The following is a 14115-nucleotide window of genomic DNA, read 5'->3' on the forward strand; positions in this document are numbered from 1 at the left end:
CCACCGCCACAGGTATCTTGGCAGTTTATGGGAAACACTGATATTACTATTGCAACTAGGGCTGGGCGATATATCGATATACTCGATATATCGCGGGTTTGTCTCTGTGCGATATAGAAAATGACTATATCGTGATATTCGAATATACGTTCTCACGCAGTTGCTTTTAGCTGCGGGCATTACGCTACAGGCTCTTCTCACTCTTTGTTGTCTCTCCTTCTCACAGACAGCAAGCGCACCTTCTTACATACGTCACATACGTATACGCCCTCGCGGAGCAGAGAGGTAGCAGCATGGATAACGTTAGCTGTGGTGCGAGTGGTAATACGAGAGAAAGAAGGTGCGAATCTGGTAACAAATGAAGGAAGAATTAATTCCCAAGAAAAACAGCAGGGGGTCCCATCGTCTGGCGGTGGTTTGGATTCAAGTGGGAATATGTCGAACAGACAACCGTAATTTGTCAAGTATGCGGCAAAAGTGTTTCTACAAAAAGTAGCATTACTGCTAATATGTAGCATCATTTGAAAAGTCACCCGCTAGAGAATGAAGAGTGCTTACTCCGCATGTCAACATCTCCGATCGGTGCCACACCAACAAAATGCCGAGGCAACCATTTCCACATGAACACCGTATGAAAAAAATAGTCAAGAACAGAATGAGATAACATCCGCAGTAACCTACTACATAGCGATTGATTTCCTATTATGCAGCTCATTTTTATTTGACAGTTATTGAAATATCTTGTGTGACATCATGCACAAAAGTGCACTTTATTTGTTTTAAACTATTGTAGTGGCGTTCTGTACAAAAAGTGCACTTTAATTTAGTGTTGTTTTGATATGTCATCTTAGTGACTTCATGCACAAAAGTGCACTAATAGCTTGTTTTAAAATGTCTCCGACAATCTTGCACTTTCTGTTTTGAAATTACATGAATGTTTGTGCCACTGCTTAATAACTGTTTAATAAATACACTTTTGGTCAATTGACTTAGTTGTGATTTCCCTCTCTGCATGAAAGTTTAAAATGAGCATATATTAATGCAGTATGAACAAGAATGTTTTACATACATACATACATACATCACATAGAATCATCATATTGGTGTAATTATATGCATCAAGTGTTAATTCAAGGCTAAGGCAAAATATCGAGATATGTATCGTGTATTGCGATATGGCCCTAAAAATATTGAGATATTAAAAAAAGGCCATATCGCCCAGCCCTAATTGCAACACTACATTAAACACAGAACATCCCTAAAGTGTGCTAGCACTGTCGCTTTACACCAGTGTAGGGCTGGGCCATATGGATCAAAACTCATATCCCGATATAGTTTGACCCATAAACTAACCCATACATGGAAATATCCATTGACGTAACTAAATATCTCCACCATGCCTTGATTTGGGGTTGCCAAATACACTCCGCTCCCCTCTGTACATGGCGAGGGGAGGGACGCACACGGAGTGGTCAGAGACACTTCCGCGTCAATCACTTGTCCATTTGGTTATGATTCAAGTTTATTTCACGTGTGCTCCTATTTTTTTGGACTGAAATGCTTTACCAGGACAAAGGACAATGATTGTAGCAACGTTTATTTAACAAATGGTGTCCTTTGTTGCGACTAGGGCCGGCCCGTGGCATAGGCCGTATAGGCAAATGCTAAGGGCGCCGTCCATCAGGGGGCGCCACGCCAGTGCCACAAATGTTGGAGAAAAAAAAAAAAAAAAGTTGGTACTATTATTTCTAAATACAAAAAAATAATCCCACGTTAATTCAAATGCAAAGTAAAGCCTATTTAATAGAAATATTATTTGTTACAACATTACGCCTCCTCCCCCCACACTCCCTTCCTGTATCATGACTCTTTTTGGACGTCACCACATCAAAAAATTAACACAAGATGTCAAAACGGCCAAAACTGTCAGGTGCCCAGGAAAGAAAAAAGAGAAAAGAAGAGGAGGAGAAACGAGAAAAAGACAGAGGTATCAGGTAGGTAACGTTAGCCTACATGAAATTATTTGTCTGTTATAGAATGTCATAGTAACCTGGCTTTTTAGCATTAAGCTAATGTTACATGATTCTGCAATAAATAGCTAGTTCTGTTTTAACGTCGGGTTAATATTGTGGAGGGGGCTAAATTGTTATGGAAAATAATAATGTAACGTTAGGTAATTACAGTACTCCCACCCTTACATTCCCTCAGGGACATTTGTATTAGATCTTTTAAGCAGGTGTTTTTTGTTTACATTGTTATTGCCTTCTGGTTAGCTAATGTTTGCCCTGCAGGTAATAGTCACTTTTCACCCCTTTATATATTAGGTATAGTTGTAAGCCTATAGTTGTTAAAGTGCACATCATTAATGTTAATTAAGCAATATCACATGAGAGGGAATGCTGTTTTTTTCATTTGAGCACTGCTGTGATTCGGTTAAAGATAATCATAACATAACATTCTCATATAATATGTTAATTTGCTTTCTTTAAGTAAAAAAAAAGGTCAAAGACAAAGCTATTCGGTTTCTTGTGAGTATATACACTTCACTGCCGATGTGGGGGGGTGCCACCTAAAATCTTGCCGATGGGCGCCAGATTGGTTAGGGCCAGGCCTGGTTGCGACTGACCTTGTAGTGGAGATTGCAAGGGATGTGATTACACTTTGAGATTAAAAAAGGAAAATTGAGGGGAAAAAAAGAGAAAAAAAGGGCTGCCACGCAACGCCAAAAATTAAAAAATTAAATTTCCTGCAATTGGGTGCTCTACATTTATTTTCATCGACCAACCTTTTGGAGACTTACACGTCCCAAGTAACGAAGCACACCATTTTGACCACATAATTTACTTACATGCTTGTTGCTGTGGTAGAATCTAGCTAAAAACTACAATGCTCTTATTTTGAAAGTTACTTTGCACTGAACAGGAAGTCACTGTGTGCACGCTGTACTGCTGTGCGCTCACGTTTCCTTGAAAAGTGCTCTTGGCCCGCTACGAATGTGAAACGCTAGGATCTAGAAAAGTTTTGCTCACCTGTGAACGTAGTGAAGCTGATGAATGGACTCAATGGCCAGCACCATTTCAGCCAGGTAGAATCTGGCCATATCCTCGGGCAGCGGTCCTCGAATTTACTGAGCAGGGTCAGCAGGTCCCCCGCCACATAGTAGTCCATGACGAGGTACTACAACAACATGAGAGGTGTTCTTAGTTGCAGTGACATGGACCGACAAGTTTGAGTAAAAATTAACTTGATTTGTTTGCCAGCCTCGATAATAACCGTGCGTTGTTAACGGCTACAAGAGGCAGAGTTTGCAAGCTAGCTTAAATGCTAACTTGAAAAAAAGAGACATAAACGGTCTTTCCCCATTAAGAAACGTCATTCACCAATCTAAAAATGTACGAACACATTACTGTCTAAACAACTAAGATACAGTATTCACATTGAACATAAAGGCTGCACACAGTGATCGATATCAACTCGCACACTGTCAAGTTTAAACAGACGGACGTTCGTTCGAGATGAAGTGAACAGAAACCGGAAGTGAAACCAAATGACCACCCGATTTGCATTTCTTAAAAAAACATTTTGAACGTTTACAAATTAAAATGGAAGAAGATATTTAAACACACAAATAATAACAATATGGCTCTTCTGAAGCCAGAACAATATTTAATGTTTCCTCTGCCAAAAATGTATTTGGTGTTTACATTTATTTTAGTTATTAAATGTCAACTTGGTTGAAAGTACTTTTTGAGCACACGCATTCAACAATTCCGTGAAAACAATATAACCGTGATTATTTTGGCCTCAATAACTTTATTTATTGTTTTGGTTGTGTATATTTCAGGTTCCACCACCCACTACTTAACAGAAACAAAACCCATTGTATTGTATTTGGTTGTGATTTTTATTCAAGTGCACATTTTGCTAACATACAGAGTATATTTTATTTGTATTATTAATTTGTTTTACCTAACTTAGACAATTAAAAGTTTACATTCCAATTGCAATGTTAAAATACATGAGAAATGCAAGTTTATTGCATCAGAAAGATTATACTTGCATTATTGTTACCGTCAATTTCAGACTATAAGGAGCTGCCTATTTCCTACACTTTGAGCCATGCAGTTTATAAAACGGTGCGGCTAGTAAATGGATTTTTCTTTGCTGACGGCCTTAATATTTATACTTAAAATAAAAAATAAAAAAGCTAATATGCAACAATCTTGACCAGACCTGGGCAAATTAAGGCCCGTTGAGCTTTACAATCTGGCCCGCCGGACATTCCCAAATAATTTTTTTAGATCTTTAAAATGGAAACTGTAGCTGCCATTATGATGTGCAGTCATGTTTTCTAATGACCGTAAGTCTTGAACTATACAAAGTATTTCAATGGTTGGAATCTGCGCTTGTGGATGATATACAAGTTACTATGGTAATGTAATTAGTTACTATGGTAATTATGGTAATCTAGTTAGTTACTATGGTCATCTAATTAGTTACTATGGTAATCTAGGTCACAGCAGCTCAGACGAGACACCAAGCAGTGTGGGCGGGAAGCGTTTCCACAGACGCGGAAGGAGATTTTCACAACAAAGTTCTAAAGCTTAGTGATGTATAGAATAGAATAGGAATAGAATAGAATAGAATAGAAAGTACTTTATTGATCCCTGGGGGAAATTCAGCATATATCAGATATATCAGATTGTAAGTGTGTTTATTTTGTACCCTTCGCGTTCATATTTCGCTGTTTGTTGCGTTTCACTTGATTGTAAAATATGTCGATCGAAAGGGGGTGTGACATTCATATTTTGTCAATATTCAGTGTTTTATCGTTCATAGAAAAATGTAAAATTCCATTACGTTTTTTAAGGCGGTCTGTCATAACGTTTTTAAGCATTCAATCCGACATTATTGTGAGGTTTTGTGTTAGTGTTCCTAAAAATAGATATACCGGCCCCCAGACAAATGTTTTTCTCTAAATGTGGCCCCCTGAGTCAAAACAATTGCCCAGGCCTGATCTTGACAGTAAAATAAGAGTCTTTTAAATCATTTTAAATCATGATGATCAAAAGATATGACTTGGAGTCAATGTTTCCATGTTTAGTTATTCTGCTGTATGTTATGCAATGTGTATGCTATGAATATCTATATGGCTAATCTTCTGAACTGAACAACAAATGTAACTGAATGAATGGGGGAATATATAAGTTTTCCTTCTTTCTGCTCCTTTTCATTCATCATTTATTTTAAATGTTATGTGTTATTTTGTTGGTTTTTTTACCAAAAATGAAAAAATTTTTTAAAAAAAATACACTGAATAGGTGCGTTATTGTTTGTGTTATGGCGCCATCTTTTGGACAAGTTCGCTCACTGCAGATGCTGCAGTGTCCTTCCATATAGTGCTTTCAACCGGAAGAAGAGTGCCGCTCTGTCTTTTAGCCGTCCGTAGCATTTCTACTCGTATGGATTCTTCATTCATCACTACAAGCGACGTTTGTAAGTTCTACAATATAACTAAAACAATTCTTACTTACTTAAGCGTCCCATGCAGCTAGTGGGTCCATGACGATGACTTCTGTTTTATCTGATCATCCGTTTTACTGCCGTGTCACAGACACACAATTAAGGTATGTAAATAAACATTTACAGAATATTTCTCTGTAAATAACTATTTTCACAACGTATATATCTGCGACTTATAGTCCGGTGCGGCTATTATACGGAAAAAAACACATTTCCTAAAATTTTGTGGGTTTTTTAATTGATTGATTGAAACTTTTATTAGTAGATTGCACAGTGCAGTACAAATTCCGTACAATTGACCACTAAATGGTAACACCCGAATAAGTTTTTCAACTTGTTTAAGTCTAGGTCCACGTTAATCAGATCTTTGTAGGCTGCGCTCTGTAGTCTGGGAAATACGATATGTATTTTCATTTTATTAATAGTTAATTCAACTCAACGCTAAGAAAACGGAAAAGCTGATTATCGGTCTTGCTCAACACCAACATCTATTTAATAATACCACCTTAACATTTGACAACCAAACAATTAAACAAGGCGACTCGGTAAAGAATCTGGGTATTATCTTCGACCCAACTCTCTCGTTTGAGTCACACATTAAGAGTGTTACTAAAACGGCCTTCTTTCATCTCCGTAATATCGCTAAAATTCGTTCCATTTTGTCCACAAGCGATGCTGAGATCATTATCCATGCGTTCGTTACATCTCGTCTCGATTACTGTAACGTTTTATTTTCGGGCCTCCCTATGTCTAGCATTAAAAGATTACAGTTGGTACAAAATGCAGCTGCTAGACTTTTGACAAAAACAAGAAAGTTTGATCATATTACGCCTATACTGGCTCACTTGCACCTAAGATGCGACTTTAAGGTTTTACTACTTACGTATAAAATACTACACGGTCAAGCTCCTGCCTATCTTGCCGATTGTATTGTACCATATGTCCCGGCAAGAAATCTGCGTTCAAAGAACTCCGGCTTATTAGTGATTCCCAGAGCCCAAAAAAAGTCTGCGGGCTATAGAGCGTTTTCTATTCGGGCTCCAATACTATGGAATGCCCTCCCGGTAAAAGTTAGAGATGCTACCTCAGTAGAAGCATTTAAGTCTCATCTTAAAACTCATTTGTATACTCTAGCCTTTAAATAGACTCCCTTTTTAGACCAGTTGATCTGCCGTTTCTTTTCTTTTCTTTTCTACTCTGCTCCCAACCCGGGGTGGACCGCTAGCCTGTGCATCGGATGGGGACATCTCTACGCTGCTGACCCGTCTCCGCTCGGGATGGTTCCTGCTGGCCCCACTATGGACTGGACTTTCGATGATGTGTTGGACTTTCACAATATTATGTCAGACCCACTCGACATCCATTGCTTTCGGTCTCCCCTAGAGGGGGGGGGGGGGGGGGGGGGGGGGGGTTACCCACATATGCGGTCCTCTCCAAGGTTTCTCATAGTCATTCACATTGACGTCCCACTGGGGTGAGTTTTCCTTGCCCGTATGTGGGCTCTGTACCGAGGATGTCGTTGTGGCTTGTGCAGCCCTTTGAGACACTTGTGATTTAGGGCTATATAAATAAACATTGATTGATTGATTGATTGAATTTGGTCTCAAAATAATGCTGAGAATAATATTGTTTATCTGCAATATATTGGCCCAAACCACAAAGGCGAACATTGCTTGACTGGAAGGGCAGTGGCGTCTAGTCTGAAAAGTTTTTTGGGGAGTGTCTCGGCTTAAACATTTGTTGTGAGAATGTGGGAAATGGAATGACAGGCATTTGAACTGTGGGTCACAGAAAGAGAGGACAGACTGTCTGCTTGAATTGTGAATGATGGCCGATGGCAGTGGTCTTTATCACAGTCCACATCCAGCCTGCCAGATGCCCCAACTGCAAAGCCAACATTTTTGCACCAACTGCCATTGCCGTGGTATTAAAAGTCAATTTACTTTGGACATTCGTTAATATTCTGTCCTCTCATGTGTCATTTAGGGCGGAGGCAACATTAACAAACTATAAACATTGATCACAAAGTATAACAATGAGAATATTTCATATTGTGATTATTGTCACTAAATTGTCACGGTATTGTTGAATCTGCACACTTATAACTAGTGCTGGGCTGATAAAACAATAATCAATAGGTATCGCGATAGAGAGGTAGGCAAAATCAATAAAAAACATTGACCAAAGACAGGTGTGCCAAGCTTATTCAAAAAGACTTGAGGCTGGAATTGCTGCCAAAAGTGCATTAACAAAGTATTGAGCACAGGCTCTCAATGATTATGTCATGTTTTAGTTTTTATAAGTTTGCAAAAATTTCTACATTTCTGTTTTTATCAGAATCATAAATACTTTAATAATCCCTGAGGGGAAATTAAGATTATTAAAATAGATATATTGTCAAGATGGGGTGCTGCGTGTACATTACTGAGAAATAAAATGAACTTTTTTGATTTTAGCAAATGACTGCAATGAAACAAAGCGTGAAACGCTTAAAAGGGTCTGAATACTTTCCGTACTCACTGTGAACCTAAGAATCAATGCTGCCCAACGTTATAAGCCTCGTTTTTACACATTGTCTTTCCGTCACATACCAAATTGTTGTCATCCTGGAAGGCATAGTGGAGGGTGGTAATCCACTGGGAGTCTCCGTTCACCAACACATCTCTCTCCTCGCGAAAGCACGCCGTCTAAGGGAAGACAAGATACAGTTTAGTGAAGGTCAATATTTAAGTCACACACGACATTAAAGGGGAACTGCACTTTTTTGGAATGTCGTGTTTCATTTACACTCCTTATGTAAGACAAGAAGACATATCTTTTCTTTTTTTATGCATTCTAAATTCAACGTTCACTTTATTAGTCCCTGGGGAAAAATTCAGATTTTCAGCACATTCCCATTCAAGAGCAGACATACATTACAGGGAGACAGAACAGGAACGCTGACGGGTCAGCCAACTTCCGGCGAACGGTGGGAAAAAGGTAAACGCTGTTAAGAAAAAGGTTCGGTCACAGACTGGGCTCCTGGGGAGGGGGTCCAGACTGAGGCCAAGGGAAAAAAAACTCAATAGCCATAAGCACTCAAACATTTTACATAGAATCCACAAGACTTTCAACAGAGGCGAGGGTTTGTAAATAAACACTAGTAAGAGTCAGCTATCAATAAAGTTCATGGCATACGCTCTCTTCCGGCTATGAAACGCTTCTAAAAAAACATCCAAAAACTTCCATCAAGGTTTTGTATACACGCTGTAAGTAAATATGTGGTTTATTAACATTCATAATAACATGTAACCAAATCATCTCATCGCTGAAGCATATTTAATATTAACAGTGGGATTTCTAACAATTAGGGAGATTTGTGTCATGTTTGTCCTCTAGAAATTTTATTAAAACAAAAAATATATTTTCCATTTTCACACATTTTTAAAAATGCTCCAGCAGCCACTAGGGCGGCGATAAAGAGCCGCATGCTTTTCTACAGCCCCGGGTTGCCGACCCCTGCATTATACCAACATGTTGGTCGGCGAACCATGTTCAAAAACCAATTATACTGTATAGCAGCATAAGCTACAGGGCTGTAAATAAAAAAATCTATTTTTTAATCAATCGTGATTCTTCTTTGTTATGATTCTTAATCTATTTAAAAATTAATAAAAAATAAATAAAACATGTTTTTGTACTGTCTAGCCACTCAGACAAATCATTGTTGATGTAGATGATCTATATCTGTTGTGCAGATTTACTTTAGAGAAGAAAAGTGTTGGATACTTGTCTTGTTGCCTTATTTGTATTTGACTTTATTAAATGTTTATGTAGAATTTTATAAAACAGAATAGTTTTTGGTAAGTAATATAGAAATTAATCAGAGCTGTTTATTTTATGGAGGAATGTAGTTAATCATAGAACTGGCGCCCAATGTTATTAAAAAAGTACTGATTCTGAATCGAATCGTTACCCCAATAGTCGCATCATGTGGTGCCCAAAAATTCAAAGCACTACTAATAAGATAGTTAACGCACTGTGATAATAGCGCCACTAAAAATTGTTTGTCTGCGTCAGCGCTTATGATAACAATATCGCTGATACTTGGTTAATACTCAAGTCACGACATGTAAATGGAGTATTGTTGGCGCTTTTTGGATATTTTTGGAGGCCTTCATGGGCGCTATAGTGTACTCCTATTAGCTGCATTGTTAGCCACCTCTTACTTGCCATATTTTACAATTTAGAATGCATAAAAAATTTAAAATAGATGTGTCCTTCTCCCAGTATGATCAGTGTCAGAGCTTGGTCTGCATTGCCAGCAGTAAGTCGGACCCGTTCCCAGTGAGGGTTGGACTCCGCCAAGGCTGCCCTTTGTCACAGATTCTGTTCATAACTTTTATGGACAGAATTTCTAGGTGCAGTCAGGGTGTTGAGGGGATCGGTGGTTGCAGGATTAGGTTTCTGCTTTTTGCAGATGATGTGGTCCTGACGGCTTCATCTAGCCAGGATCTTCAGCTCTCACTGGATCGGTTCGCAGCAGAGTGTGAAGCAACTGGGAAGGGAATCAGCACCTCCAAGTCCGAGTCCATGGTTCTCACCCGGAAAAGGGTGGAGTGCCATCTCCGGGTTGGGGAGGAGATCTTTCCCCAAGTGGAGGAGTTCAAGTACCTCGGAGTCTTGTTCACGAGTGAGGGAAGAGTGGATCATGAGATCGACAGGCGGATCGGTGCTGTGTCTTCAGTAATGTGGACGCTGTATCGATCCGTTGTGGTGAAGAAGGAGCTGAGCCGGAAGGCAAAGCTCTCAATTTACCTGTCGATCTACGTTCCCATCCTCACCTATGGTCATGAACTTTGGGTTATGACCGAAAGGACAAGATCACGGGTACAAGCGGCCGAAATGAGTTTCCTCCGCCGGGTGGCGTGGCTCTCCCTTAGAGATAGGGTGAGAAGCTCTGCCATCCGGGGGGAGTTCAAAGTAAAGCCCCTGCTCCTCCACATCGAGAGGAGCCAGATGAGGTGGTTAGGGCATCTGGTCAGGATGCCACCCGAACGCCTCCCTAGGGAGGTGTTTCGGGCACGTCCGACCGGTAGGAGGCCACGGGGAAGACCCAGGACACGTTGGGAAGACTATCTCTCCCGGCTGTCCTGGGAACGCCTCGGGTTCCCCCGGGAGGAGCTGGACGAAGTGGCTGGGGAGAGGGAAGTCTGGGCTTCCCTGCTTACACTGCTGCCCCCATGACCCGACCTTGGATAAGTTGTTGTTGACTTTGGACTAGCGACTGCACGACATCAAGGCCACGGAATAGAGACACACTGCAGGCTTACACACAAACATGCATCCACAAAAATATACGCCACACACATACATACTCCACCCCTCCAATCCAACGCCCTCGACGCAAATCCCATAGGGGTGATGAAAGGATGGTCAGCGCCTGAGAGCTGCGGCCTACCACCATGACCCCGCACTCCCTTCCCTCTGTTGCTAGATATCTCGAGATGTACGTTGTAATATGTATACCGTATTTTTCGGACTATAAGTCGCACCGGCCGAATATGCATAATAAAGAAGGAAAAAAACATATATAAGTCGCACTGGAGTATAAGTCGCATTTTTGGGGGAAATGTATTTGATAAAATCCAACACCAAGAATAGACATTTGAAAGGCAATTTAAAATAAATAAAGAATAATGAACAACAGGCTGAATAAGTGTACGTTATATGAGGCATAAATAACCAACTGAGAACGTGCCTGGTATGTTAATGTAACATATTATGGTAAGAGTCATTCAAATAACTATAACATATAGAACATGCTATATGTTTACCAAACAATCTGTCACTCCTAATCGCTAAATCTCATGAAATCTTATACGTCTAGTCTCTTACGTGAATGAGCTAAATAATATTATTTGATATTTTACGGTAATGTGTTAATAATTTCACACATAAGTCACTCCTGAGTATAAGTCGCACCCCCAGACAAACTATGAAAAAAACTGCGACTTATAGTCCGAAAAATACGGTATGTGCTTTGCTATGGAGGTTTTTTCCCACTCCAGACTGGGCCCCCTTAGGAGCCGAGTCTATATTGTATTTCTTTTACTCATCCTTTCCCAGCGTTTTACCTTTCCCCCATCTTTTACGGGGCGCCTTGTGGCGACCCATCAGCATTCCTGTTCTGTAACCCTGTAAACTGTTTGTTTGTCTAATCTTGAACGGGTTTGTGCTGAAAACAAAGTTTCGTTGTACTTGTGCAATGACAATAAAGACCTATCCTATCCTGTCCTATCCTAAGAAGATGGAACGGATGGATGTGTTCCTCTCTTACATATTGTGAATGATAGACAACATTCCAAAAAGGTGCACTTCTCCTTTAAGAGCTGTGTCATCACATGGATGCCTGCACCTGTTTCTACCACCGAGGTCGTCACAACTATTTCAACTCGGTGCCTGAAATATGCACTCGTGCACATTGTGAGAAATATTGACGATCCATCTTCGCACGCACACTTGCAAACATTCATGCATGCACGGGTGACAAGGAGAGCTGAAACACGTGACGTATGAGCCGTGAAGACCCAAAGGCCCACGGGACACTGAGGAATGCCAGGAATGTCAGCAAAGGGTTGACGAGCAAAACACGCCTCGGCAGCTTGTCGCGCCGCAACATGTGCAAACGTCGTGGATTCGGGGTCATGGTTTCTTGTCTTGGAATGACCCACTTCCCAAGCCCAGCGGTCACGGTGCTGTTCTACCTCTTGACACTTGAGTTCTCGGAGGAACACTTACCTCGGCTCGCTTCAGCATCTCCCACTTGTTGAGGATCTTCATGGCGAACACTTTGTCCGTATTTTTCACCTTGACCACCGCTACCTGCACACAGGATAGAACAGAAATGGTGACTCCCAACGAACGTAAACATCCCAGGTATATATATCCCACGGGTGCAAAATCTCAATTAGAGGGGGTTGTTCTTCCTAGCAGTGGAGGGATTGGGAAAGGTTTCATTCATTATTGAAAATGTCAACATTTGTCAAAGCTGAAGAAGCACAAACACTGTGGGAGAAAAGGGTAGCTTGTAATTTTCAATGACAGTTGTAGCTACTGTAAATTACGTACTGTAAGCCGCTACTTTTGTCCAACGCTCTGTACCCTGCGGCTTATAAATCGGTGCGGCTAATTCATGGATTTTTCTTTGCTGACGACCTTAATGCAAATAGTTAAAAAAAAAACTAAGGTAAGATACTTACCGTATTTTTCGGACTATAAGTTACAGTTTTTTTCATAGTTTGGCCGGGGGTGCGACTTATACTCAGGAGCGACTTACTGTATGTGTGAAATTATTAACACATTACCGTAAAATATCAAATAATATTCCCGTAAGAGACTAGACGTATAAGATTTCATGGGATTTAGCGATTAGGAGTGACAGATTGTTTGGTAAACGTATAGCATGTTCTATATGTTATAGTTATTTGAATGACTCTTACCATAATATGTTACGTTAACATACCAGGCACGTTCTCAGTTGGTTATTTATGCCTCATATAACGTACACTTATTCACCCTGTTATTCACTATTCTTTATTTATTTGGGCCGGTGCGACTTATACTCCGGAGCGACTTATAGTCCGAAAAATACGGTAAATGGTGGGGTATTGTTAGTGCTATGGCGCCTTCTTTTGGACGAGTTTGCTCACTGCAAGTGCAGCTAGGTGAAGACCTACAAGTGTTTTCTGGGTCGTTTTTTTATAGGGTGCCATTTGGACTTCATAACTTGTAAAAAATAAATAGTTGATTTACCAATATTTTTATGTTCTATTGTATACATGACATATGTAACTTGCTGAAAAACATATTGGTCGAACTCAGGCACCTAAATCATAGTATATTTAGCTATATTAATGAGAGGTGACACACGGGATATGTCCACTCTGTTAAGGACATATGCATAACAGCATACATGTGTTTTCAGTGCATGATTGCCTGTATAATGACTTTCCTATATGGATTGTATATCCCTCACTCTAAGCAGATATATTTTTAGAATACATACATTTTTAAATAGCATATATTGAGAAAAACAAGGGCATTTTTGAGAACGGGGGATATTAATCTATTTCATTTCTTAAGAAATATGAATTATGATACAAATTACTAAAATGTTATATCATTATTATCAACCCCTTACATGTATATAGTACTATATACATGTCCACTCTGTTAGGTTGATGTCCACCGTGTTAGTTGAATGAGGCTAACACGGTGGACACTAACACGGTGGACATTTTGAGCTAAAGTTAGCCTTCAGCCTGCCTGTGTTAACATAACAGCTAGCATGGACTTGAATAATTGATAAGAAATCTATAATTTCACACAAACATGTTTTGAAAAATTTCAATTTGATTGATCTCCTTATTATTTAGGCCTAACAGAGTGGACACGTTATGTTCAACCACATTAAATTCACTTCATAAAAACATCAACATCAGATAGTAAGAGAGCTAAAAAACCACACAGCTTACCAGAGTTGAGTTTCCCGCCACTGGTGTGATGTTACCTGATGAGAATGATGTCACTGACAAATGTGGTTGTTTTCTT

General features: G+C 39.9%; 2 protein-coding genes across 2 annotated transcripts in view; both read right to left on the reverse strand.

The window, feature by feature from the left end:
• LOC133640669 (serine/threonine-protein kinase MRCK alpha-like) overlaps positions 1-14115 on the reverse strand; it is a 227817-nt gene that overhangs the window by 99647 nt on the left and 114055 nt on the right. Inside the window, 4 exon segments of the mRNA XM_062034224.1 lie at positions 3030-3111; positions 3114-3177; positions 8115-8210; positions 12304-12387. Of these exon segments, the coding sequence (XP_061890208.1) occupies positions 3030-3111; positions 3114-3177; positions 8115-8210; positions 12304-12387 (326 nt within the window).
• The window catches only part of LOC133641185 (uncharacterized), a 13818-nt gene continuing 12240 nt past the window's right edge, over positions 12538-14115 (reverse strand). Inside the window, exon 2 of the mRNA XM_062035119.1 lies at positions 12538-12553. Coding sequence (XP_061891103.1) covers positions 12538-12553 — 16 coding nt within the window. The remainder of the gene's footprint in view (positions 12554-14115) is intronic.

This window comes from Entelurus aequoreus, linkage group LG23 (assembly GCF_033978785.1).
Source record: "Entelurus aequoreus isolate RoL-2023_Sb linkage group LG23, RoL_Eaeq_v1.1, whole genome shotgun sequence".
Classification (NCBI taxonomy): Eukaryota; Metazoa; Chordata; class Actinopteri; order Syngnathiformes; family Syngnathidae; genus Entelurus; species Entelurus aequoreus.